General features: G+C 32.7%; 2 protein-coding genes across 3 annotated transcripts; one reads left to right on the top strand and one right to left on the bottom strand.

Annotated features, from left to right (window-relative positions):
• On the bottom strand, positions 1-27,548 carry LOC149056011 (uncharacterized). Of its 2 annotated transcripts, XM_089227719.1 has the most exons (8): positions 27,291-27,548; positions 12,739-12,828; positions 8,245-8,250; positions 6,710-6,782; positions 6,268-6,360; positions 2,211-2,240; positions 1,411-1,553; positions 1-724 (listed from the first exon to the last, which is right to left on the bottom strand). In XM_089227719.1, exons 1-8 carry the CDS (start codon positions 27,363-27,365, stop codon positions 521-523), a joined length of 714 nt encoding a protein of 237 aa, XP_089083845.1. In that variant the 5' UTR covers positions 27,366-27,548; the 3' UTR covers positions 1-520. The 2 variants fall into 2 exon arrangements, with proteins under 2 accessions (XP_089083845.1, XP_089083846.1); XM_089227720.1 differs by lacking the exon at positions 8,245-8,250.
• Positions 17,946-19,512, top strand: LOC149056012 (uncharacterized). Its single transcript, XM_089225570.1, has 2 exons — positions 17,946-18,246; positions 19,052-19,512. Exons 1-2 carry the CDS (start codon positions 17,946-17,948, stop codon positions 19,510-19,512), a joined length of 762 nt encoding a protein of 253 aa, XP_089081696.1.
• Positions 27,549-27,981: the final 433 nt, after the last annotated feature.

Genomic DNA, 27,981 nt, shown 5'->3' with positions numbered 1-27,981 from the left:
TAAAATTAAACGTATGTTTGTAATATGATTATAATAACATAATGGTAAAAAAGTAAGGTAGATCAAAAAAATTTTGTAAAATTGTCCGCTGAACTGAATACAACATTCGATTCGGCAGGTTAGTGAGTTATAAACAATAGTTATAACAATAGGTTATAAAGTAACATAAAAAAAAGTTAAGTGTTTGCCCAAAAAAATAATAAATAGTTAAATTAAAAAATAAAATAATGTCTTCTGACCGACGACGTAAAATCACAACAGATTATTATTATGTTATTATAATAATATCTAGTATACAGACTGACAGACTGATTGTTATACATATTGCTAATAATACTTTGGGTGTGTTGAATGTAGATCGTGATGATATGATGTGGACGACTGAATGAAACAATGAAAAAGTATGTGACACTACCTATCTTGTTGTTGCGACCGCAGAAAAGTGTCTACAAAATCAGAAGCAAAGCTATACCACCAACGACCGACATGTAGTACACTGATCGCGAACACGACACGCCAATCACGATGGTTGCCAATTCGTGCCGAATCCGCAAGCCGTGTCCGAGTCCGAGTCTCCTGCAGTGACGACGATTTCCGCAGATTTCCTCTTGTCTGGTGACCGGTCGGCCGGGGCCGAAGCCCTTCTCAAAAAGTCTTGTGGCCGTTTGGACTTCCTCTTCTTAATCGCAACGCTTTTCGGAGGGGGCATTCTCTTGGCGTCGTTCTGCACCGAACACAAAAATTAATTCGAATTAGTACGCTGCACATAAATTGGAACTAATGATGAAGGCCCATCACAGTTGCACAAGGTCCTGCCCTACCCAATAAACTTGGACTTAGCCTTCAAAAAATTCGTTTACGGGTTTAAAGCTCGATACATTCTTTTTGATATAAAATTTAATTTATTAATTATTATTACATTTTTGCAGATCAACTTTTCTTAGTCAAGTCTAATATAAAATAATAACCGTGAATATTTATAATATTGACTGTTAATTTAATTCGTAACAGCGACGTAACAATTTTGTTGTTAAATTATCGATTCAATTATTTTATACAAATAAAATTAAGATTAATATTGTAATTTAAATTTTTTTAAAATTTTTTTTTTTCATATGTTTGTAAGTATGTGATACAACTGATTAATCATATATTCGTATGAGTTAAGATTGTGTGATGATAGTTTTATAAATATTTTTTTATTTTTTTTTTTTGAGCTTTTAAATTCCTGCATCAAATATACGAAATGATATAACGTTACAAGAACTGTACAATCGAATAATAATATTGTAGGGAACAATAATAATAGTTGACGTGACGTGGAGTTCAATTTAATATTCAGAATTTATTTATTTTATTATTTATTAATTTATTATGGTTGCTGTAAATATGGTCGTGCTTTTAGTAAACCTGTTGTATGTTGTCGGCAGAGCCCCAAGTCTTGTGAATCTTTTCCGCGTTGTGTCCGACGCCCAGGAAGTTGCTGAACGCCTCCGTAGTCCGTTTAACGCGCACGTTCAGGGACCCGATCCTCAGAAATCTTAGATCCTTTTCTGCATGCCGAGAAGGAAAAAACGACAAAACGATAAAACGAAACCGACGAGACGATTTTTTTAGTAAAAAAATTACTGCAGCTTGTTTCGCACATATTACACACATATATATATATATATTAAATATTAAATAAACATTTTAATAAACAGAGAGATTGGATGCAATAATTTGAGTTTACAGACTAAGCTGTAAAAAAATGTGGTTTTATTTGAGTATACATATATATGTATATGATATTGCATAATGCACTGCAGTGTAAATAATATAATACATATGTTAGAGAAGTGCCATTTCTTAGTGGGTTAGGTCGCTAAGAAACAATGCCCATTTTATCTGGGTCGATCTTAATCAAACATTTTCCACAAAAAAACTATAGCCAACAGTTGGTAAAGAAATCTTCGTTAAAATAATCGAAAATGAAGAAATATCAATTAAAGTTGAATAATAGAAAACATAGTGAAATTAAAAAATGTACGGTCACACTTTACGCCTTAAAAAGTTGTACTCAAAACCTCAAGTAATATAGGTGCAAAAATAAAATCTCGTTCCTTCGCCCAAGAAATGGTACAACTGTTACATACTATTATTATTTATGTATTATATTATTATGTGCTATACGTGAAAACATAAAGCGATTGGATGCGCTCAAGACTTACCCATGTGTTTGTGTTTTCGGGCGTTTAGTTCTGCAAACAAACAAACACTACAGTATATTATGAACGAAAGTACAAAAAACGAGACAAAAACAAAAACGTGTCTAGATTTAAATTGGAGAAAACTCGATCGGAAACGTAAGACGATATAGGTATGGAATGTATGGATATTATTAAAGTGGACAGAGACTGCGGTCTGCACTGTGTTAACTAATTGTCTAACCGACGAGCCATTCGTGCGTGTATATACATTGTACATATTATATTACAGTAGCTATACATGCGCATATATTGTTTTCAGCAAACTTTTAGCCGAAGAGCCTTGTTATAATATTTCGTGAAAGTTTCTATAGAAGAACTGTTTCTGGAAGTAGCAGTAACATATACTATTTTAATACAGCGTGCGCGATTTGTATAATTGCATAGTGTCAGTTCAATGTACATAATATTATATATTATATATAGTAATATGCGAAGAAATTACACATATTACTATTATACATTTATATACATGCACATATATATGCTGCATAGCCGCATAGGTTATATACGCTTGTAATAATATATTATAATGTCTTTGTGTTATGCGGAGCCGAGTATTGTTACAAGAGAGCATAGCACAATGATAATAATAAAATTTAATTATAATAATATGTAGACAAAATGAAAGCCACACCACTCTTATATAAAAACTATACTTGCCTTTCCGCGTCCAACAGCCCTATAAGCAAAACAAATAAGTACGGTTAAGTATTGTCGGGTTTCGTCAAACACTGTACATATTGTGTATTTTAAGGAAGATGATAATAATACAAAATGATCTTAGTATGGGAAGATAATATTACTTATTATATACATAATAAACAATATATTATTAAAATGCCAAGTCCGGCGCGCGTAGAAAATTAATTCAACAAATGCGAATAACCTGCAAACGAATTATTCGTTTCGTTTTCGGCGCGCGAAATATTGACACTGGTCCGAAACACATAAAATTAGTATTGTTATATAGTATTACGCAATCGAACAGCAGCCGTATGCTCTGCACACGCGTACCTTTATTTAATATGATTGTAATATAATAGGAGGTATAGACGTATAGTTATTGCAGATGCACTGCTTTGTGGTCATCACAAAACGTGCAACGAAAAAAAAAGTGTATTATTAATAATTATTCTATATTTATACAGTGTGACTAACGTAATAAATGTTTAGATTTATGTCATAATATTCATAATAATATGCATGAATCGTTACATTTTAATATTACGGACTGTGATCGGCATGCAGCATAAGTATTAAGTAGGTATTAATAGTAGTGTTATACATGCAATGCAATAATGTTCATTTATAATAATATTATGATATTATATTATAGGATAGAGCATTAGAGCAAGTTGTAAGTTGTTGTGGGTTATAGGATAGGGACAATATGCTCTAAAAAATATTGCACGTGAAATGTACTCGTTAAACCAAACAGTAAACAATGTAGGTTATAAAAAAATCTTAAAATATGTATTTTTTTCACCGAACATATAGCAGTTTCACGGACCGAGGAAAAGATTTTTAACGTCTGCCGCTGCCCGCTGGCAATTAATTTGCCGTAAAACTTTATTAGAAGTATATTGAGTTTTTTAGGCGCTTCATAAACATCTTCTTTTGGATTGGAGTATTATATCTATATTATATTCATCCTAATAATATTTGATTCAAACATTTATAAAAATACATTTTTTTTTTTTTAATATTGCGGAATTAATTTTATCAAAACACTTATCTGTACCTCTAATTTTCGTACGTATATTTGAAATTATTCGTGTAACGAGTACATTTACATAAATCGTCATTTTAAACCAACCAAATAATACAAACACAATAACAAGAATTCAGTTACAAAGTAGGTAATTAAAGTATAATGATTGTTGTTTTATTTTTTCTTCTAAAACTTCTGAAGATAACTTTTTACAGAGATCAAAAGAGAATTAAAAAACATTTTTTATCTTAGGTATTTCGTATAAATACGCATTTTTATAGATTTTTATACATATACTTTAAAAATAAAAGGACACAAAATATATTTGCTCTATAATTGTGTACAAAAAAATCTTAGTATTATCTACAAATACTAATATATATTCAGATAGACCGAAAAATTCATATAATTGGATAAAGATAACCAATGACATGTAAATATTAAAAAGTACCTACCTAAAATTCAGAAATGTGAAAACATCGAAGTTAATCAATAAAACATAAACAATTGATTAAAAATAATAGATTTAAGAATAAATGACTTACAATATTGTATATATATATATATATTTTTTTTATTACCATTTAAGTAGTGGTATTTTATAATAATAACCTACCAACATTATAAAATTATGGTTAATTTTGTTATTGTTAAAAAATTGTTTAGAATAAGGAGGAATTTACGTATACCTATTAGTTATCTAATATTGATTTATTTTCATTATAATAGACTTAGTTTAAATAATTAAAACAGGTAATAATATAGAGCACATGATAATTGTATATTATTAATTTCATTTTGTTTTTTATCGCACAAAAAGTACAATAAAATTAATAAATATAAATATTATTTATATTATTATTAATATTATTTATAAAATAGCTTTATGTGTCTATTCAAATTAAATATATTATAATAACGAAGATATCTCGTGTACAAGTAACGAATTAAAATCGTTAGTTCTAGAAGATAATTTCAGAAATTAATTTTAAACAATTATTAATTAAAACAATAATACATATACATAAACATAACATTGATAACAATTATTTGATATATTTTAAGAAAATACTCATGATAAATAATAAATTACTAAGATTTAACGCCTTGGCCCGGTAACTATACTACTAAAATATACTACAATCACTACGCATAATACGTGTAAGCAATATTATTATAGGTACTTATATAGTTAGTTTGTGAAAGTAAAATCCATGCACCGCGAAAATACGACACCTTACAATATTATATCACTATAACAGATAAACTACTGTCTACTGCAAAATGCATAGCATATAGACAAATGCAACAGGGGGATTTTTTTGTTTTTGTTTTATTCCACATGCCGCACGTTTTGTATTCTATACAAATACTATTCTTCGAAAAGCGTTTTCTAATGTGATTTACTGCAAAACGATATGAAACGAATGATTTTAAGTTATAATATAATAGGGCATTATAACCGTATTGAATTTAAATTAAACTTTATGACACAGTTTTACAGCGGTACTTATATGGATGTATATATATAAATTACTATAGCAATAATAATAATATAATATCGATTTAGTCAACGAAGGTTACCTATATATGTATCATAATCAGATACTTTATATTATAATATTATATTGTGGTGGCAGCTATTTTATTATATTAAATCAGCTGAACTCGATACGGGCCGACATGTCGGATTACAGAGCAGTCATTATATAATTTATTGAATGTGTGTGTAACGACGATCGGTGTGCGTGTGACAGGCAGGAGGGGTATCGGAGAATAGGGAGGGTGTTTGAGTATGAGGAGGGTGCTGGAGTATGGAGAAGGTGGCAAGGGTTGGAGGCGATGCGTGTGGTATAATTATTATTATTGGTGTGTGTACCTATATAATATACATATTATATGCAAATAGGTAAGACGTTATTGTTCATATTAGATGGTACATTGTGAATAATACATATCGCAAAATGCGTGTTCTGCGAATATATATATATATGTATGTGTGTGTGTGTGTGAACTGTGAATAATAATATTATATCGTGTCGCATTATTATTTTTTATTTTAGAATCAAGACAGGGCGGAGAAGTAGTACAGGGCGGAAGACGGCCTAGCGCTGTCGCCACCACGGTCACCACCACCACAGTGTTTGTCTCGGGCGGATTTGGACGACGGGGTCACTACTTGGACGGCATGCGAGAATGACAAGGAAGACAAGTTGGCGGTTTTTTTAGCGCGCCGCTTCGGTCTCGGCAAAGAGCTGAACAGCAGCAGCTTAGCGGCCGTCGAGGGCTTTTCGCGGGCATACTCACTGCGATATGTGTCCGCCGACAAGCTCGTGTCCTGGTTCGTCTGGTACTGTCTGGGCTTCCGTCCGCTGTAGTCCCGCACGTTCGGGTCGGCTCCTGAATGAACGCGGAAACCACATTTTATTGAAATTATTTTTAATGAGATTATCAAGAGGGCCCGCAGGATAAATTCCCACCAGGGCTGGATATAACAATTATTAACAATATAATATTTTAGTAAAAGTGATATATTGATATTAAATAATATTACAAGTAATTAAAAATTCCAAGAGGGTAATGGCATCTTTGACACCCCTCTCCTACAGTGCGGGCTCCCCTTTACATCATAGGTACCACATATATATATTTGATAAATAATAATAACTCTTGCCGGACTAACGTTTGCCGTTCAGTCGGCGTTTTTATGTTAAACAATTATTAATTATTAACGGCGTATTTCACTTACCGTACGACTCAACCAATATCTTGTAGATCTCTTCGTGTCCGAACTGCAGGGCTAAGTGACACGGCGTATAACCCTACGGAAATCAATCTTGTCGTTAGAACACGCTATAAATAAGTATTATAATACGTTGTTTTGCCGTCCTACCCACCTAATATTACCTTGAAATAATTTTCAAATATTTAACTGAAATTCAAAATAATGAACATTTAAAATATTTACATCGATTGACTCTATATAATGTACAAAACGGCTATAATTGTTTTTTATAGAACACTGCATGAAAACGAAGATTTGAATTGTCTTATTTTTGATTTTTAGGTAGAAATCGAAAAACTACGAGTACCTATTATGTATATATAATATGCATAATAATTATTGTGGTGACTCTATAATATAAATATCTATGCATTTTTCAAAATCATATTTAGAAATATTAATTAGAAAATATTCGTACACGGATAATGTGGTCATAAAAGTTAAAGAGCTTTAAAATAATATATACTTAGGTTCACCGTTCCCACTCGGGACGTAGGAAAGTTACGGAAATATCCTTCTGTGGGCGACAAACATTTGGCCGCCCCACAAACTCCCGTCTGCAGGCAATAATTAATATGCATAATAATAATACTATTTTACTACCACTATTATTAGGTTTATATTATACATATTATATTTGAAAATAATGTTTGAAGGTGGAGGTGCCATGGCCGAAGGGGCGAAAGGTGTAATGACGAAACTGCATCGTGGCGCATATTATAATAATACGTATTATATATATAATTATCAATCTTTTATCTAAAGCGTTACCACAGTTACACGCGGCACTTGAATTTTTGAGCAATGTCAGACACAAATCTTAGTTCTGCAACGCATCGTTTTTGTTTGAATTATTACATATTATTGTAGAAATGTGTGCAGAATTAAAAGGGTCACCACCTTTTGCTATAACTATATATGTTATAATTTCTATAGCGGAAAAGAGTAGGAATATAATATAATATTGCATTTATAATAATAATAGTGAATAAGTGCATCGACGCCCAGGAAGGGGTGTGAACATTATTCAACAACAATAATATCTTTTATGCTAATAATATACACACACAATATACATGTATATATATATATGTATGTGAGTGTGTGTATTATAGTATAGGATATCGTTGTTGTGAGGGTGCAGAATTGTCGCGAGAGTGCTATGATTTGTCACCCTTTCTGATTTTTAAATCGTTTCATAAACGTCCTAGAGGACAATTAAAATTTCGAACAGATGTCGTCGGCCGAGTATTGTATTCTATTTATATATATGGAAATTGAATGAAACGAGCGTACACACTTATAAAAAAAAAAAATGACAACAGTGTCAAGGGGTTTGTACAAAGAGGGTAGGTATACATATTATATAGTAATATATATGTGATTTTAAATTCTCTCTTGTTTTTCAAATATTATGCGGTTCGTCACGCTTCTCAGTTGTTTATTGTTTAAATGCCAAACCCTTTCTTCGTAGTATTGAAAATTAGTTTTATACTTACTCCATTCTAATTTGTTCCAATTGTTGTGCAAGGATCCATGTAAAAAAAAAAAACAAAACAAAACAAAAATAAGAGCTTGAATTATTATTGAACATTCAGTTGACTCTAGTCGGGATTTCGTTCAGGGGGGTAAACTTTTAAAATCCCAAAGGAACTTCATTTTTCTGTACACACAATGTGGAACTTTTTACGGTATTCAGTCATACCTTCAAAAAGAAAGCATTCTATTTTTCAAGTACGTATATCCCGTATATAGAAATCTCAGATTAAGTTTCGTTCAACTTCAGTTTAATAGAAACCTAAAATATATCGAGTTCTATATAATGTTTTGTTTAATAGGCATTCTATAGAAAGAATTTCAATGAAAATAAGCAGGAAACTATTTCTATATTAGTTACTATATAATAATCATGCTCATGCGGTTGTAGTTGATATATAATAATTATGTTTATATAGGTACCTACAAAATACCTCTAAATACCAGACACTGACACTCTCTGTCCCAGAAACTTTTTCTATTATTAAGATGAGTTATCTGTTATTCGGAGGATTCAGATTGTAGAAACTTTACCATAGTTTATTTCCAAAAAAATGTCCGTTTTTTGAAGTTGGTTACTATAGTAAGACGATTTTCGTTTATAAATTCAGTGGGATGTCATTTTAATAAATCGTTTTAAATTTTAGATTTGTATAGATACATTTTAGGAAAATTTTATCAATAATCGAATTGTAGAAATGGAGTGTTTATTTATTAAAATAATGTTATGCTTAGTTTTCACGACATCGAAATATAGATACACAAGTATTAATAAATTAATATTATCTTAAACCTTAATAATTACAATTATTGAATTGAGAGCGCCGACAAAAATATTTGAAAATGATTATCAATTTTGTACAAAAATTTTGGAGGAAAGTACAATCCATCCGTTTTGTACACACAAGACACAAATACACAACAATATAATATTATTCCGTATTAAACAGATTATTTTTCATAACATATTTTATGAATATTTATTATATATTTATTACTATAATAATATGTTGAATTTTGAGTGAATTTGGAAGGGAGAGATAAGAGAAATGTACTTTTAAGGATAGTCAGCATTGATAACAATCATAAAACAAATTACGGAAGAATCAACTGTCGCTGTGTCGCGTACAATTTACGTGGATTTAGTATTCTGGGTTTGTTACATAATATTTGGGTACGGTGTTGTTTTTAAGGTACTATTACGACTGTCTTAATGTTCTAATACCGAACAGAATTTTTCTCGTTATTCACCAAATTAAATAACAATATTGTATAGGTAAAATAATATTTTACTAATGGTGATTGGTGACCACATTTATATAACCATCGAGCCTATATAGTGGAATTGTTTAAGCTATTTGTTATAGGCACAAAAACTGTAGTTTACATTGCGGTAACAGATTAATCAGACAGAATACGGGGATAGTCACGCAACAGCCCCTTTACACGGAGACGATGGAGTATTGATAAACGCTGTGACCATAATACATCGATCGCGTTGGAATATTTCAACTTAAAGGTTACCTGTGGGTTGTGGTATCTATTTACTGATCTGATTGTAGACAACACGAATAAAGCAATCACGGAGTATCGTTTCACAATGGATAACCGAAAGCGGCCAAAGTGGTATGGCGCCTTAAACGTTACAAATATTATCGGAGTTAATGGGAATCGAGAAAGAATTTTAGCGAAACAACAACACGCCACGACCTCCAAAACTCGCGAATCTTGTTGCCATTTGCCAATGCATAGTAAATCCCATTTATATTGATAGAAACGTTAATACAATGGGCGTTTTATATGCAATTACATCATATTTTTACACTAGAGTGTAGCACAAAATCCGAAACGAAAGGCCGGCGGTGGTGCTGCAGCTATGATGATAAAAATAATTCGGTTCCTCACCGTACTCGATGATCGGTAACACGCGCAGAGATAAAAATGTGCGATACAATAAGCGCCTACGACAGTAAGTTGCCCACGACAGCACACACACACACAGATATAATATAATAATGTTGCGTGTACGGGTTGCAGCAGCAGCGGCGGCGATTTCTATTTTTTTTATTATAATTATTATTATTTTTAGTTTTACCTCCACGGCACTTTCGTCCCACCCTGCAGTTTTACATGTAAATCGACGAAACTTGGTTAACGGTAGCCGTCGCTAAGATATTATCGCGGTCGCGTATCTGGAAGGTGAATCGATATTCGTCGTAAAAACACCACAGCGTAAGTAGGTATACTACCTACTCGTAGGTATACATATGAGTGTATTTATACTTATGAAATTATAGGTAGACGGTGCAGCAATGTACAACGGAGCCAAAGAGATCGCTTCATAGGATAGTCGCCGGGGGCGTCTCCGTTACGAGGGACGACTTCTTCGCGTTTTTTAGTCCGCCGCAGCAGAAAATAATAAATATCCGAATATTAAAACGAGCCGGCCGCGCGTTTCTCCGGCGGTAAGTCCCTACCCGGAGGACGGCGACGACGATGACGACGATATTATCATTATGTTTGAAAATCGACGACGCGGACAGGCGACGGATATTATAATAATATTACAAAACTGGATACACTACCGAGGACGAGGAGCTGATGTGCGGCGCGCGCGCAAACCGTCGGGTCGCACTATACTATTATATAATTATTATTAAACCGAATCTCTGTATACATATAATTATTGTTATTACAGGAACGCGTATTATTCTACACACACACACAAAATATCTATATAATAATGATAATAACAATATAATATGATACATACGTTATGTACATATTATACGGCACCACCGCGCTTTATAGTATATTATAATGAATAATGTATTATTAAAAATCGTTATAATATTATCGCTATATAGTTATCTCTTGAGTATAGGGAGCTCACTCCGTAGGAATGTTACAGAAATATTATATATATTTTATTATTATATTTTAATATACTAATCGTTTCGAACCTCAGGCAACGTAGGTACATAATATATATAAAATGTAATATGCACAGTACACTGTATACGGTGACTGGCGAGGACCTCAGGAATTCGGACGATTCGCAAAAGTAATCGTTCGTATATACATAAAATATTAACATATAACTATATACAAGTCGTCTCGTCGATTCCAGACGTATGTGTGTATAATATTAAATAGACATATATGTAGGTAAACACAGAAAGTGTCCAAATGTACCTGCAGCTCTTTTTTTCTGAACGATCGCCAATCACGCGAATTATTGTTATTCCTAACTTCTGTTTACGCGGTCTCATTACACATAATATAGCACAGTATAATATTGCAGAAAAGGTCGGTTATTGAAAGCAATAATGGCTGCAGATTAAAGACATAATATAATATATATATGGTATTATGGTAATATAATAGTGGCCACTAGTTCACTATACTATATTGCTATTTGCTGTGATACGCTACTTGGCTACTTTAATAAAATTACCGATGCTTTTACAAAATTCAAAAACGTTGCATAATCGTTTTTATTTTAGAAGATAATATCTACAGTATCAGCTTTGATTAAAATAGAACGGATACAGCAAAACTGTGAATTATGCCATTGTCCAAAAAATTATAAAAAATTTTCATTTTTTAAAACATGGCAGCAAATTTAGGGACAAGTGAATATTTTCTAATGAAAGTTGTTTAAGTAAGTAAGAAACTTTAAATGCTAAAAAAAGTGGAGAAATATGCGTTATTTATGCCAAAACGTCCGAAACAAAACGATATACATTAAATTAAATCCACTACTTATTGCAACGGTCCAAAAAAGTAGCGAACTACTGTAACGTCGCTAATAAAAAATAAAAATAGCACGCTATTCTCCGATTTACATCATAGAAAAATCACTATAATACTTTATAGCACACCCACTTTCGAATATTATAGATTTAAACAAACAAGAGGAACGAATTTTTCAAAACTGTATCATAAGTGCAACCTAACTGTCCTAACCTAATCTGCATGGCTGAAAATACCAACACCTGCAGCAGTGTACTTATCATAAACATGATTGCGATTATAACTTTGAAACCGAAAAAATAATAATATATTATAATAACGAATTCAGTAAGTTGCGATCGAACCTTTTACTATAATAATAATAATATTAATATGATATGATTATATTGTTTATTTCATGAATTAAAATTAAATATTAAAATCATCATTATTCGATGATTAAGTCTTTACATCTAATCAATTATCAACAGCATAGCCTATGTGTAATTATTATTTGAACGTTTAAAATCTTAACTTGAGGAGTTTATGTATTTCTGTGATCGATCAGCGATACTTTAGACACCGCATTAAAATATTATGATGATTGCGTATTTGTGTGCAAATGATAGGTACAAAATAATGGTAGTTATCGTGGCTCACGCACCAGGAAAAATAACATAACATAAGAACATGAAAAGCGCTCGTACGTTCATTTTGCTTACCGTTTTAGCGTTGACGTTTGCGTTGTACGTACCGGCCAACATTTTTACCAGGTCCATATTGCCGTGTTTCGCCGCCCAGTGTAACGCCGTCTGAAAAAATAAACGCAACCCGCATTATATTATAATATTAATATTATTTATTTATTTGTTGTGTGTGAGTGTGTTTACAGCGCGAGTCTCGTAGTATTAGTATTTTACTTGCACGCACATAATAATATTATATTATATTATATTATAATAGGTATACCTAATCTGCTCGAACGACTAATTAATCTTGCATGTTGCACATTAATTTGTAGGCTATTAGCCTCGTAAAACTAGTTCTCGAGGAATAATAATTTTCGTATACACATTATATTACAATATTATTATTATTATTATACGCGCATAGTTTGTCGTTCCCAAACACAACGGGCGTTGTATCAGCTGCTGCCTGCAGTTGCCAGCTCCTACTCGACTCATCAAACGGTGGCGCGCGCGGTTATGACGATTCCAAGTCCGGCCCCGGATAATATAATAATATAATAATTATATTATTTTGTTTAATTTACACCTGTACACGACAGCGATATAACCCTTTCCCGCGATATTACACACCGTAAAGTAGCGGCAGTAATAGTATTGTTGCAGTAGTTGTGTGTGCATGTGTATGTTATACCATACTATTACTATATCATAAACAACGGTACACTCGTTAAGCAGACATTACACTATACGCGCCCCCCGAGGGACTTGGTTCATTATTTAATTGCGCACGCACACCGAGTACGAAGACGCGTATACTTGGTTCTATAATCTATATATTATTATTATGTAATATACACTAATACACACGTCTCGTCATTATAGTCTTTACACTATGTATACGGTATACGTATAGCCCGTACGAGGTATTATATTATGTAGTACATGCTGAGAGTTTATATTAAGTAGAATTGTAGACGCATTATATTCGTCGGTGAATTGAATGAGCTGAATATTGTTCTTCCGAAAAATCTAGGTATGTATACTTTCGTTTCCACCAAACGAAACCTAAACGTTCTTAAAAAATAAAATGAACGATTACCTCAAATTAAAAGATTTGGATTTTTTAAAATTTGAATAGTATGTATTTTGTTGATTTTTTGCGAGGAAAATGGTAATGTGTATTTTTGTCGAGAACCAGTTATACCCTCGTCTTCAGTAGTCCTTTTCAAACTGTCAAGCTTCAATTAGTGTACTATTTAGTACAGTGGTGGCCAAACTTTTTTTTACCTCGAGCCATGAAAAAAAAATTTTTTAACCGCCGGCCATACAATTTTTTATTTTTATTTTAAGTGGTCAGAATTTTAGGTATTGGTATATAATTTTATATTTATTTAAATATTTATTATATATATTTAAATGACACTGTAACAACAAAAACGCTACGATATGGCGATACGGGATTAAATATGAAGAATGTATAAGTAGGTACTGTATTTTTAATTTTTTTTTTACGTAATTGTAAAATATTATACTTCTTTCGCGGGCCAGATATTAAATGATGGCGGGCCGTAGTTTGGTCACCACTAATTTGGTACATACCTAAATAATACCTAGGTATAGGTATATACTCGGGTATATATAATACGTATAGCCCCAGATTTGAGAGCATTTACAATATTATATTATACAGTATATAATATACACACATGAAATACGAACTACACTATAGAAAAATATACACACCGAATAATTTAACGCTATTCCTCGTCATCCATGCCGGGTAATTTTCTTTACCTACGTCTAGAAGCGCGCTTCTTTTTAGACTCGATTAAATTAAAATATAATAACACACGGACGGCTCTCTAAACATGTATATCGTGAATATATAACTATTCATTATATTATCCGCACGCAAAATTTAATTTTACATTGAAAAAGTTACACGCAAACACACCTGTATGATGCGGATAATACTTGCTGCGACCGGGGAAATTAACACAATTTCAAGATTATTTTACAAAAATATTACGTTTTATTTGTACTAGAGTATTTGAATAAGTTTTGAAAGTTGTAGTTTTATTTGTATTGTAATCAAGTTCATCCGTCGCGATACGGTTTTTTTCTTCGCACCTTTTTATATCAGTACATAACCTAACCTATACATAAGTAATTAAAACAAACAATCTAACAACAATATATAAGTATAAATAAAATACCTACCCACATTTATACAAGCACGTCTACACCACCGGCTATCATATTATGTAGACTTGGTAGGTAAATGTACTATGCAGTACAGAAATCGAAATCGCTTGCAAACATTTCGTTCGCGTATATTTGTATACAACGATAATAATTTTTATTATTAAACACAATAGCTCGTTTTGTCGGAATAGAAAAACTATTTATAATCGACCGGTTTGGAAATGCATAAAACTACGAACACGAATACCTATATAATATACAATAATTGTACTCCTACTAATGGTTTTTATTATTATTATTATTATTAAAGGTATATCGTCGCGTATTCACCGCGGGTCCTTATACAGTTATTTAACTGGTCGTTTATATGATAATTTATATTAATAACGTCATTGGGCAATATATTTATAAATATATTATAGTATGGTGAAATGTGATAATGCCGCAGAATCCTTATTCGATATATATTCATACGACTGTTGTACACTATATCGTGTAAAACTATTAGAAATATGCATGAAGTATAAATATATTACATAAACACGGATTGTTAATTTAAAAAAACATCGTCGCAAAGTTTGATTAAAATATATATTGTACGTATTGGTATGATATGTGAACAGTGAGATGTTACCGCGCGTTTTTCGGTGTATTCAACTCTCCAAATTAGAAATAATTCCGAAAACAGAAGGCTGTCGTGGTACCTATAGGTAACCCAATACGTATAAAAACGACTAAGTCGAGACACTTAAATTTCGGAGTGGTGGTCGCATCGTTGCCGAGCGCACATAATATATAGTAATAATGTAATATTAATGCACTCATGTCGAGTCGACTGTATAGGACTTTTGAAGGACACACAGTGGGGGGGAGGAGGGTTGTTGGCTGGCTCCCCGAGGACGAGTATATATAAATCAAGGTGAAAAACGTGTGTACCCGAGTCGAATTTTTTTTTTTGCTCAATATGTTCCCTGCCTGAATGCATCCGCCGAAGACCATATTGCCGAGCAGGGTTCGCGGAAGGATACTGTTCTGTCGTCGTGCATACGTCACACTGCAGCAATATAATATAGCACTGTACAGTGTGCATTTACTGCACGGGCCGACTAAACGATACGCTGACCCGGGACACCAAATGTTTAGACGAGCGTATATATGGTTATAATAGAATCGGTTGTCTGCGTGCAATCGGACTCCTCTGAACGAGACGATAAATCGCGGTCGGGTTGTCAACGCTAAAAGGTCGGACGCACGTGTGATTCGGGGAAACGAAAAAAAAAAAATAAAATAAAAACGTTCCTCGGCCGTCTGCGGGGTGGTTCCGGTACCGGAAAACGTATCATCGTCGTAGTTTGTGCTACGTGACAGTATCCAGACTGCAAGCTGCAGTCGTCGAGTCTCGTTTAGGACGCGCGCGCCTTTTAGTATATAATATTATTATACTATTATTCTATTATCATAATTCATAATATACGATTGATGATATTAAGTGCGAATAATAATAAACGGAAAGCGCGCCGCCGTATATGCCACGGGTGGGGCGATGCCGAGTTCCAAGACTTTTCTGTACGAATGTGACCATTGTCCGCCTCGCGTGAGACGACTCTATTTCTTCCAGCCATGTACCGGTCTTTATACACAAGTACACGTGTAGTATATATATATATATATTTTCGCGATTTGTACGCCACAGCAATTTACTATAACCATATCATAATATATACTTATATATTATATTATTACTATTATTGTACGATGAACGCGCGCGCGAGGAATATGTGGCGCGACATTTGACCCCACATAATGTATATACATACAGACATAGGTAAATACACATTATTATATTATGCGGAGCCCGTTCTCGATTTAACACGTGTACCAGCGCAAACGGCTACTATATACGATGTTATTATAATATATTATATCGTTGTAGGTATATACGGTCGGCTTCGAGTTTTCTAAATAGTTTCTTCTTCAGATCTTCTTATCTCGCGTGCACTATCTGCATCGCATTGTGTTATAATAATAATATTATCATTACTGTATCATCGCTTTGCAGTAGAATATAATATACAGCCGGCAGCACAACTCACGCGAGTGGCAAGTATTAACAGCTTGATTGCGGCTGCCGTCCAGTTGGTCGTCGCGTAGTCTTGACCGCGCGTCGCAAGCATTTATAATACATAATAATAATAATAATAATAATAATAATAATAATAATAATAATAATAATAATAATAATAATAATAATAATAATTAATAATAATAATAATAATAATAATAATAATAATAATAATAATAATAATAATTAATAATAATAATAATAATAATAATAATAATATGTAATAACACATCATGAGGGTTTGCATTAATATACGATATATATATATATGGCTATATTATGTAGTCAATGTGTAACAATTATTATAATGTTATTACGCGTACGGGTGTGGCTATATTGAGCAAATGCGTGACGTATGTCTGCGCAAAATATTAACCGCGTGAAAGTATATACATAGGTACTTGAGGCGGGTAATGCAGGAATTACTAATTTGAAATGTATTATTTCAATTTTTTTTGAAATGCTCAAATGTTTCGATAGAACAAGGGAGTTAATGGGGGTGGCATAAAATATATAGTCATCATTGTCGACTAATAGTCAAATATGTCAATGTTTTAGTCAAAATATGTAATCGATCGTTGAGATACCGAGCTATTATACGCGTGTGTGTGAGAAAAACGAAGTGCTACTTCATAATCTGCAATTAGTTATATAATACCTATTTATATGCCACGGATATTTTCGATGAGAATTTTTCGACCTACTCCTTCCCACAGTTTTCGCGCGTGTATGCCGTCGGCATATCAATGTGACGTGGTTACCTCGGCGATGGCAAACTAGATGACAGTACTCATATAACAATATTATAATTTCTTACATTAGGGACACAGTCCTATCTACAGAATATACGGCCATTGCATAAATTTATTAGCTGAGTCACTCGTATATTATATCGTTAAATCGTTTGAAAATGATGGCTCCTCCTATCGTGGCCAATGCGGCCATGGAAAAGTTGACCGTGCACAGTGCCTCGTACCGGCCGCTCCCGCTACCGTTGCCAGTGCGCCGCTGTCGGACACCCGTTAAACGGACGCTGGCTCCGTCGGTCGTCATTACTGCACATCGGGAAGCATATCGGCAAAGAGACCCACAAGAACCGATCAAGTCGAAGCCACCTCCTGACCACGGATTCCTGGCCGGAGACGGCGTTGACCGTTTCCACTGCACATCGTATAAAATGCATTATCCCGCAGTAAAAGACGGACTGCACCGTGGTAATAATTGCAGTCAATTAGTCTAACGATACCGTTCGTTTGCACTCCAGTACTCCCCCCGTCATCCGCACCCACCCAAAAAAATAGTACTCGAGAAGCATATGAGATAATTAGTTTTATACATTTATTAGGTAATATAATACATACGATTCTCGAAAAAACGCGTTAACTCCAATATAATCGTTTGACGTAAATAAAGTATATATACATATATATAAGACGACACTGGTATATTTATGAAATGTACGTATCAACATTTTATGAAAATTTTGAACAGCATTATATGACGTACCTACATAATATTATTATTTTTATTCATCGTGTACAATTCATACGATAACAATAATAATCGTTTCAAAGCATAATAAAACAAAGGATGGAGAAGGAGGTCCTATTTGATAAAAATATTAAACGTTTATGTTGCCACCTAATTCTTGAATGCCGTAAAATACAGAACATTTGGTCTTTCAGTATAATGTATGATAAAATATGATCAACGAATATTTCAAAAACCACAACTTAGAATATTTTATCATTATTTAGAACAGCGGTAAGCCACAAGTTTTGGTTTAAATACCTTGAATATAATATTATACTGCGGAAGTATACATACATCACATAAAGTCAGAGGATGTAATTAGTGCAATAATGCAAAGTGTATTATAATAAGTAGAGACGTGAATTTTGCGGAATTTTATGATTTTTTGATAATTACCTATATAAAATAGTATAATATCAAATATGTATACTGTACACATGTACATAATGGCCTCTAGTAAAAAGTAAAAAATATTAATTTTTACAGCTCGACCGGTCACCCCTCCCGTCCGCCGTTCGATGGCACACGTTTCAATGGAAGCGGAGACGACTACCGGCAACACGTACCGCCGTCCAGCTACGACGAAACTTTGGCGACGCCCTCCGAGTGCCTACATAGTGTCACCGGAACCGATGGAAACGACATCAGTGCACCGAGCGAGTTACAAACCACCGCCGTGTGATTTTGACTCAAAGGCAAAGGCTGATATCTGCCCAAGACGCGCTTTTGTCGACGAATCGCTAAGGTCCACGATGCCCATCAATAGTCACACCACTTACACGACTTCATATTACACGAGACATCCGAATTTAAAACTTCTAGGACCGATACCAGAAAAATTGCGTCAGATGCAGGGGTCGAATGAAGCCTCAAAAGCCCACAACTATAAAACATTGAACAACAATAAATTGGTTAAATGTACGAGAAAAATTGAACACGCAACATAAATACCTTATATATGAATAATGATTTATCAGTTTAAATTGCAGTCGTTACAATATGTGATATTATGCATGATATATATTGATAATGATAATAATATGCATATGGTCGACAATTAGGGGAACGGGGTGCAGAGAAATACGATGCATATATATTATACACGAAACTAGGAAATCGATAGAAGTTATTTTGAGATTTATTGGATGTTTTAAACTAGCAAATCTCGAAATACTAAATTTGCTGCAACACCCCTTACGTGTATAATATAAATTGTGTGCATTATGCGAATAACGCACGATACATAGTGTTAAATTCTTACACCCCTAAAATGCATCGGCCGTACACATTATGGCACCCGACATAGCTTCCTGTTGTGTATTGTATTATAGCTGCACTGTTGCGGTTTGAATGTGCATTTGGATCGTGTGCTTTTCACCCGCACAATTAAGCGCGGCCGGTAAATCACAAGGCTGCTATCATCTGTAGCAAATTGCCCGCCGTTAATATACCCCAAAATGCAATTTATACGTAGCTAGTTTTCTCTGCAAAGCGAGTGCAATTAAACGCACTGAGCAACAAGTCGCACGTGGGTATATCCGTCGTCGTATAGTATACGCTACTGCGCCGGGCAATAAAATAATTTCGAATAATTAAAACGTCTTAGCAACACACGGTACGCAAAATACGATCATGGGAAATTCAATTAAAGTCTGCGGGACGACACGCTTATTATAGATAATTATTATACTAATAAACTTTGTTGGCACTTATCGCGCATATAATGTACTTTGCACACAGCTGTATATACGCACTGAAAAAGAAATATGCGTTCGAACAGTACCGTAAGATAATATTATAATATAATGTAATGACTAATGATAATAAATCAAGTGTGAATCAAAACACCGATTTATTAAACGTTCACGAACGTGAATTTTTATAGTTTGTACAGGGTAGGGTAGCGAAAAGGGTGATTTTCGTGTATAACTATTATTATTATTTGTTATCCACAGTTCGCATAATCTAACTATATATAGAATAAACGACTTTTCGCTGAACCACCCTGTATAATATTGGACTAAAAATAAACTCATTATTTCTTTCTATACTGGTGAGTGCATATACTACAGAATGCACGATTTCCAATACGGTTTATTGTTTAATGTTTAATATAAATGCAATATAATGCATACATATATAATATGTTTGTATATAATATATATACTGCTGCATTACGAGAGGAGGGAGAAAACGTTATTTATATTTAATTTAGGCGACGTCGAAGTGGCAAATTTTCGGTGTTGAATTTCGAATCGCAAAAGTTACGACCAGCGTATATATATATAGCACACAAACACACGCTGCAGACGTACACAATTCGCACATACCTCCCGAAGACCCGAACGGATCTCAATAAATCGAGTGCGGCCCTGCAGTGTACCTGTACGGACCGGGCTCAATAAATCTGTACGATTTTTATCCCCGTGGACGGTCGGTCGTAAGTACGCACATGGCACATATATATACTCGTGCGTCAGTGTATACAGGTATCTATGTATAATATAATGTATATACAATATAGTGCCGACTGCCGAGAGATAACCGGCTGAACGCGCGGTGGTTTATTGCTTCCTCCGCAAACTGGTCTCGTTGCGGCACAGCATCGGATCACGTATATAATATATATGCATATATAGACACACGAGAGACGATAGTGTATAAATGTTACACGGACACAATATAAACGACGGACATAATTTTTTAAGCGGATTTCATATCATCTTATACAAATAACGAAACGGAGATGTTTCAAAGGGGAACGCGAAATTACGACGCACCGTGCCCCTATATTATTATTATTATTATTATCTTTGTCGGTTTCGTCTGCTAGCGGCGGCCCTATTGGAGTTCAGCGCCCCGTGCGCAATGACACTCGGCGCGGCGGTAAAAGAAAAAAAGATCTCTGACGAGGGGTTGTATTGTTTTTTTTTTTTATTCCATTCGCGGTAGCGGATTTTGCACACACGCACCGCGCTCGCGGGACAAAACTACAAAAGTGTGTCAAAGGCTGATAATAATATTATAGCTGCCGACAATGGGCAACGAAGAGTTGTAACAAAAATTATATAAATGGGAGATATCGGCGCGACGATCTTCGAATGTACGCCGAATACGATACACATGTTATACCCGATAACGTGCGGGCTGCGGTTTAAACGGCGGATTACAATATTCGTACACGACACAAACGCGCGGGCGTTGTTGTCGATCACATACGCATAATATAGTAATAATAATAATATGGTACCTATACGGTGGCGGCGTGTATGCGCCTATTATGTTGTACCTATACACACACGTCCGTCTCGGAAACATGAAAGCGACCGCGGCACACTTGGACGCGGTTATCCGAAATCCGTCAACGATTCGGGAAAAATATAATAAAAATAATAATAAGATTACATTGCGCCGGTTAGGTATATTATACTTTTATTATTATTTATGCTGCAGCGGCGTTCACATTATAATCGTATAATGCGCGCGTAAATATATTTAGTGGACGCCGCCGCGCCCGCACGAGATGATGCGAATCGAAAATTTGAAATGTTTATCATGTATTGCGGCGAGTATTCACAAAGGATGACGCGTATCGAGTATAATATGTGCGCATTACAATGTATATACGTTCATAATACGTAGGTATACTCATTGAAATATATAGCTTTTGTCGAGAGAAAACTATGTAGGTATATTCCAAAATCCGCGGAGAAGAATATGATTTGCATTTGTCGAAATACGTCGAATCTCAGGGACCTACACTCAATAGTCCATAATAATAATTGATGGATAATAAAATAATATGGGGAAGGAAGTATATCATTCCATTGCCCCGATAGAAACATAAATTCTATCCTGTGCATAGGTACTTATTATATGCATATTATGTACAACGTATATCAAAATAACGATAACTTGAGCTGAATAATTATGACATTGACAGATGTTTTTATGCAACTCTTAATTCATAGACATGTGTTTATTTTTTATATATAGGTGCACTAAACATATAAATTAAAACATTAAAATATTAAAGAATAATATGCGCATTATATTATATTTATTATGAAATGTCTTTCAGGTATTTAAAATGTTTAGTGAACAGTTATAAACTTAAGCAAATGTGTTTAGAAAACTAATTTTAATAATATTTTTCCGTCCGTAAAACTTAGACAAAGTTATAAGCATAAATTTACGGTAAACAATACGTTAAATATGTATAGTGAATGATATAAAAAAATTATTAACATATTGCAAAAAAATTAACGATCATACAATTCATGTTTGACAACGACCAATATAACAAATATCATGTAGAAAACATATTTTGCATAACTTAAATATACACAAACCGAATGAAGTCAATCGTTTATGCGATTTTTAAAATGTACACATAAGTATACCTATACATTATGACGTCGTATGAGAACAACGCGTTTAAGTACTATACGGTATACATATACAACATACGACAGAATTTATACCATGAATAAATATGATTTTATATCCTGTAGTTACTCGTTTATATTATAAGCTCTACTATATTTGCTATAAACGGGGTAAAGTGTATTGGCACCATGTATACATTGTATACATTAATCAAGAATAGTATATTAATTTTTGCACGAACAACGACATGAATACATTATGTGACTATTATACAGGCACTGGTGGTAGACAGGTGCTTCAACGGCCTTCGGCAACTGTATCTATTTTCGGTTATAGCTTACATAAAGTGCTGTAAAATAGTCGAAAACGATTTTTGAATAAGGTACGGGCTAACAAATATCTGCTCCAATATCGAATACAATGATACACTATATTATTTAGGTATAGGCACCTATATCATATAATAATGGTATAAAAAGCATACAAATATGAGGGTACCTAAACAAAAGCATTCGAGAAAATAATGGTTTTTATTTTTATTTAAAATCGGTAACTTGTGTACAATACGCAAATGTGATAAATATCTAAACAAAGAATTAAATTACACGAATTTTTTATCTTGAGAAGGGAAACTATATATATCCACTGCAAATAGAACCTTTCAGAGTATATACATATTTTAATTATATGAAGGTATCCACACAATCGTCTTGAAATAGTGTGTGTGTGGGGGGGGGGAGGGTGAAGGAAGTGAGCGTTAGGATACATGTGAGATAAATAGATTTGGGTGATGTCTCAGCTTAAATGTAGAAATTTGACATAATATTTTTTGGCTAGTTGGTCAACTAATTACTGAATCAATATTTAAATGTTTGTACAATAATGCTTTATTTTTTTATATGAGTATTACTAAGTATTACTAAGAGAGGGTTTGATTTGAAGGTTTGAATAATAGTTCGGGTTTGGGAAATTTTGACGCAACCTAGATTTATATGCTGTAAGCCTAGATCGGTCTTAAAAGCGATTTATATAAAATTGATTTTGTGCGGATTGAAATTTTGGATCTAATGTAGGTCCAAGTATATGTATGTAGATGGTTATTTGACGTTTTGCGTTTAGATTTTAAGTGCGAGGACCCCCCCAAGTCAGACGTTATTTGAGTATAAGTCTTAGATATTTTACTGAGAGGTTTTGCAGACAATGCCAACTCTTTGTAATTGAAGTGAAGATAAGTCATTTTTATAAAGAATGAATATAATTTAAAAAAATATTTTCGTTACGGATGATCAGCATTAAATATATTACTGCAGTACTTTTAGCTAAACACATTGTTTGGCACAGACAAATAAATTATTACGCTAACTAAAAATTATCAAAATATCTGCTACAACCAAATTATTTTCTTGGGAGTACAAAACTGTAATTATAAAAGACGAGGCGTGAAAGTAAAAAAAAAAAAAAATACTAACCAATAAACGACGTTTTTATAATAATTATGTGTACAGTAATTTTTTAGCACGAAAAAAAAATCAAATATTGTCATAAGGTTAAACACGGTGATTTACACAAAAGATAAATACCCTGTACATAGGCATACCTATAATTATTACAATAAGTGGTCATTTTCGGTTTTTGTTTTTTTTTGTGGTTTTTTGTTTGAACGATGATTTCGATGAGACACCTGCACGGCCGTTGGAGAAAATGCAAACCATCCGCTTAATGACTTTTAATAACGAGTTATCGAATTTGACTTTAATTGTAGTAACAGGTGATTTCAGAAAACGAGCGGCGGGGTAGAAAAAAAACAGGTGATAATGCATCCTATGCAATAAATAGGTTACACCGAGGGATATATTAGAGACAATTACCGGTAGAAACTCAGGAATTTAAAACAACAGCTACCGTGGTGGTGGCGGCATGCATATTAATATGACCTCTAGTTTGGTGTATTACTACATACATACTATTATTATTATAATTTTACCTACACACTCATATCATTGCGATTATATTATTCAGAATATGGTGTGCCCCGGAAAAGGTTTAGCCGTGTACTTTTTACACCTATTTATACCTTCTTATAGGTATAAGCTTTAATTTTTCTCTCATAATAATAATATATTAGCTAGGTATGACCAAATTGTTTTACTTAGAGAAATTATATAGTGATCGGTATCGCCATTAATTTTTTGTCATATACTACAACAAGTCTTAACAGTAATAATAATAATAATTTGTGATCTTAAAAATATAGATACAGTAAAATATTTTTTTTCCTTAGGTTTGTTGCATTTTTATATGGAAAAAAACACTCATAAATATATTAAAACGTACCTACCTATTCTTCACAAACTTGTTTTAGTTTTTTCAATCATTTTATATTTATAATTAAATATAAAATTGTAATATACGTTTTACTTAGTTACATATGTACATATATAGATACATACAAATATAGTAGGTATATATTTAATACACAGTGATATATTATATCAAAATGGTTATTGTTAAATGATCGGGAATTATAATAAAATAAATCGCAAACACTCCGTATTTTAGACTTTTAGAGTATACATTTTAATTACATATTATAGTGATGTTAAAAATTTCATAGGGTGAAATAATAATTTTTAATTGACGTTGAAGTTCAACTCCATTACAAAATTAGTGAGGCGTTATGAGGGGAAATTAATAAAAATAAAATTTTTTTCATATGCATGGAAATACAATACTAAGTTGGTTAAAGCAAAATTGGTTGAACGAATATTATAAATATATACAAATTATATTATATTAATATACAAGGTGTAACAGATAGAACTGACTTTTGGACTAATTTTTTTTCATAATTAATATTTATTTTTTTGTTCATTAAGTGAACCTGCAGAGCACTAAATGTATAATACATTTTTTTATGTTTTATGTTTTAGGTACTGAAAATAAAAAAGATATTGGATAAAATCAAAATAGCTTAATTGTGAATCTGATTATAATGAGAACAATTTTGATGGTAAAAAGATTTATTTAAGCCAAGTAGGTATACCTAGTTTATTTTTTAGAATTTTTTTTTAAATTCAATAATCTTTTGGTTAAATTAATTTGGAACGCAAACAATTTTTAAAAAATATAATTTTTGAGAATGTGTTGACATGAGTATATTTCTTAAATTATTTATTTATCATATAATATTAAAAAAATTTGTCATAGGATGAATTGGCATAATTATTTATTTTTTTTTTTTTGGTCAGGTCTTTCTATTAAATAAAATATAGTGTTACGTATTATAAGACACTGCATAATAGGTCATATTCTAGAATATGGTTATTTTCTAAAGTTTTTATTTTTAAAACGATACCATTATGTTTTAGAACTAATTAATAATTGAATCATAGTAAACATTATCCAGAAAAATAATATTAATAATAAAATGTATTGGCTAATTTTTTTTTCTTTAAACATATATTATTTAAACTGTAGTTTCTTATATCAAGGTAAAAGCGATGAGTAATTTTTAAACCGTTTATGCCACTAAATATCGATAACAATCGATAGCTTTACTAACTCTATTACCATACATATATATACCTATATATTATGCCAATCTACATGTAGAACATAAACGTAGCCACGTAGGTATAAATACTACACTAAGTATAATATATTGTACCTATACTCAACACTTTGTAATACGGTCAGTGTGACTATTGTCGAAATATGCATTTTTAAATATTTATTATAAAACACTGACCACAAAACACGTGCCGGATAAAGCCATGAACCCGGATGTCGGTGGCGGGGGTGTTTTACATTGGGCCAATAACTTTACAAGTCTGCGCTTGCACTCCTACGAAAACAACCCATAAACTGTAACACGTCCTGACATGGTATATATGATAATCAAACCCTCTCCCTCAGCCCACACTCACACATACTACCACTATATTGTATATACCTGTAGCACGGTGTATCGCATTAAACTGCTTAATACGCTTAACTCATATTATACAAATATGATAATTAATTGGGAACAATGGCAGGCCGATTTTAATTAGCATTATTCAACAGTGCGTCGGTGTATGTGAGGAAACTGTCGGTCAAAGTTCCGGTGGTCGCTACGCGGGTAGAAATTTTTCTTTCTCGCTCCCTCGCTGCACGTGTTTGTGTGCATTTTCACAATTGATTAAATTTCTCACAGCGCATACACGTATGGTATATATTATGGTAATAATAATACAATATATTAAAGCATATTATTAATATATCATACATTTGATATAAAAATTAAACTAATAAGTTGTATTAAAGAATAATATATGGATGAATAATACTCACATACTGTGGTAGACAGACGAGGTTGCATGTCCGAGTTCATTCGGGAACGGGCGAGTCGTCCACATGGAACAAAACACATTACACAAATTAGTTATAAATAGTTATAATACACATCCAATAGCAGCTATGATATTATTATATTGTTTTAAGAATACGGCAATTTGATGTTCAAACCATAACTATACGGTCGGGTATAGCACTACATTATGTAGGAACATAATAATATAATAATACATTATATATAATATGAATTATAAGACAAAACCACATTTATAAAAACACGGAGATAATAATGATTGTAGGTTAATGATAATAATATGATGTATGTATACAAACTTTCAAAATGTATACATTTTTCTTTTTGATAAATGTCTTTTTTGAATTATGTACACACTATAAAGCGCATATTTTATACATAAAAAAAAAATACACGTTTTAACATTTTAATTTATAAACTAATAAATTGTTCGTTCTTTGAAATATGTTTATTAAGTCTAAATATATAATTTCGCTGGTATTATTTTTATCAAACACCAAATACGCGATTATGTTAGAATTTATTATAAATTGAATATATTTAATATCAATTTTATTGATATTCTTATAACTTTGTACAATACATTTTTATTAAAAAATAGTATTAAAATATTAGGAAATTGATTCCTTTATAGAAGTACCTATATAAATTATTAACA

This window comes from Diuraphis noxia, unplaced genomic scaffold (assembly GCF_037042655.1).
Source record: "Diuraphis noxia isolate RWA-SAM2 unplaced genomic scaffold, SU_Dnox_SAM2 contig0004, whole genome shotgun sequence".
Taxonomy (NCBI): Eukaryota; Metazoa; Arthropoda; class Insecta; order Hemiptera; family Aphididae; genus Diuraphis; species Diuraphis noxia.
Note: the sequence above shows the minus strand (reverse complement) of the source record. Positions and strands in the feature narration are given on the sequence as shown.

Bases quoted from the DNA above. Each gene is read 5' to 3' on its own strand.
- LOC149056012 (XM_089225570.1), top strand. From the start codon at position 17,946: ATGGCTCCTCCTATCGTGGCCAATGCGGCCATGGAAAAGTTGACCGTG. The intron at 18,247-19,051 runs GTAATAATTGCA...TAATTTTTACAG, and splicing joins AAAAGACGGACTGCACCGTG to CTCGACCGGTCACCCCTCCC.
- LOC149056011 (XM_089227719.1), bottom strand. From the start codon at position 27,365: ATGTGTTTTGTTCCATGTGGACGACTCGCCCGTTCCCGAATGAACTCG. The intron at 6,361-6,709 runs GTAAGTGAAATA...GCGTTCATTCAG, and splicing joins GATATTGGTTGAGTCGTACG to GAGCCGACCCGAACGTGCGG. The intron at 2,241-6,267 runs GTGAGTATGCCC...GTTTGTTTGCAG, and splicing joins GTCGGCGGACACATATCGCA to AACTAAACGCCCGAAAACAC.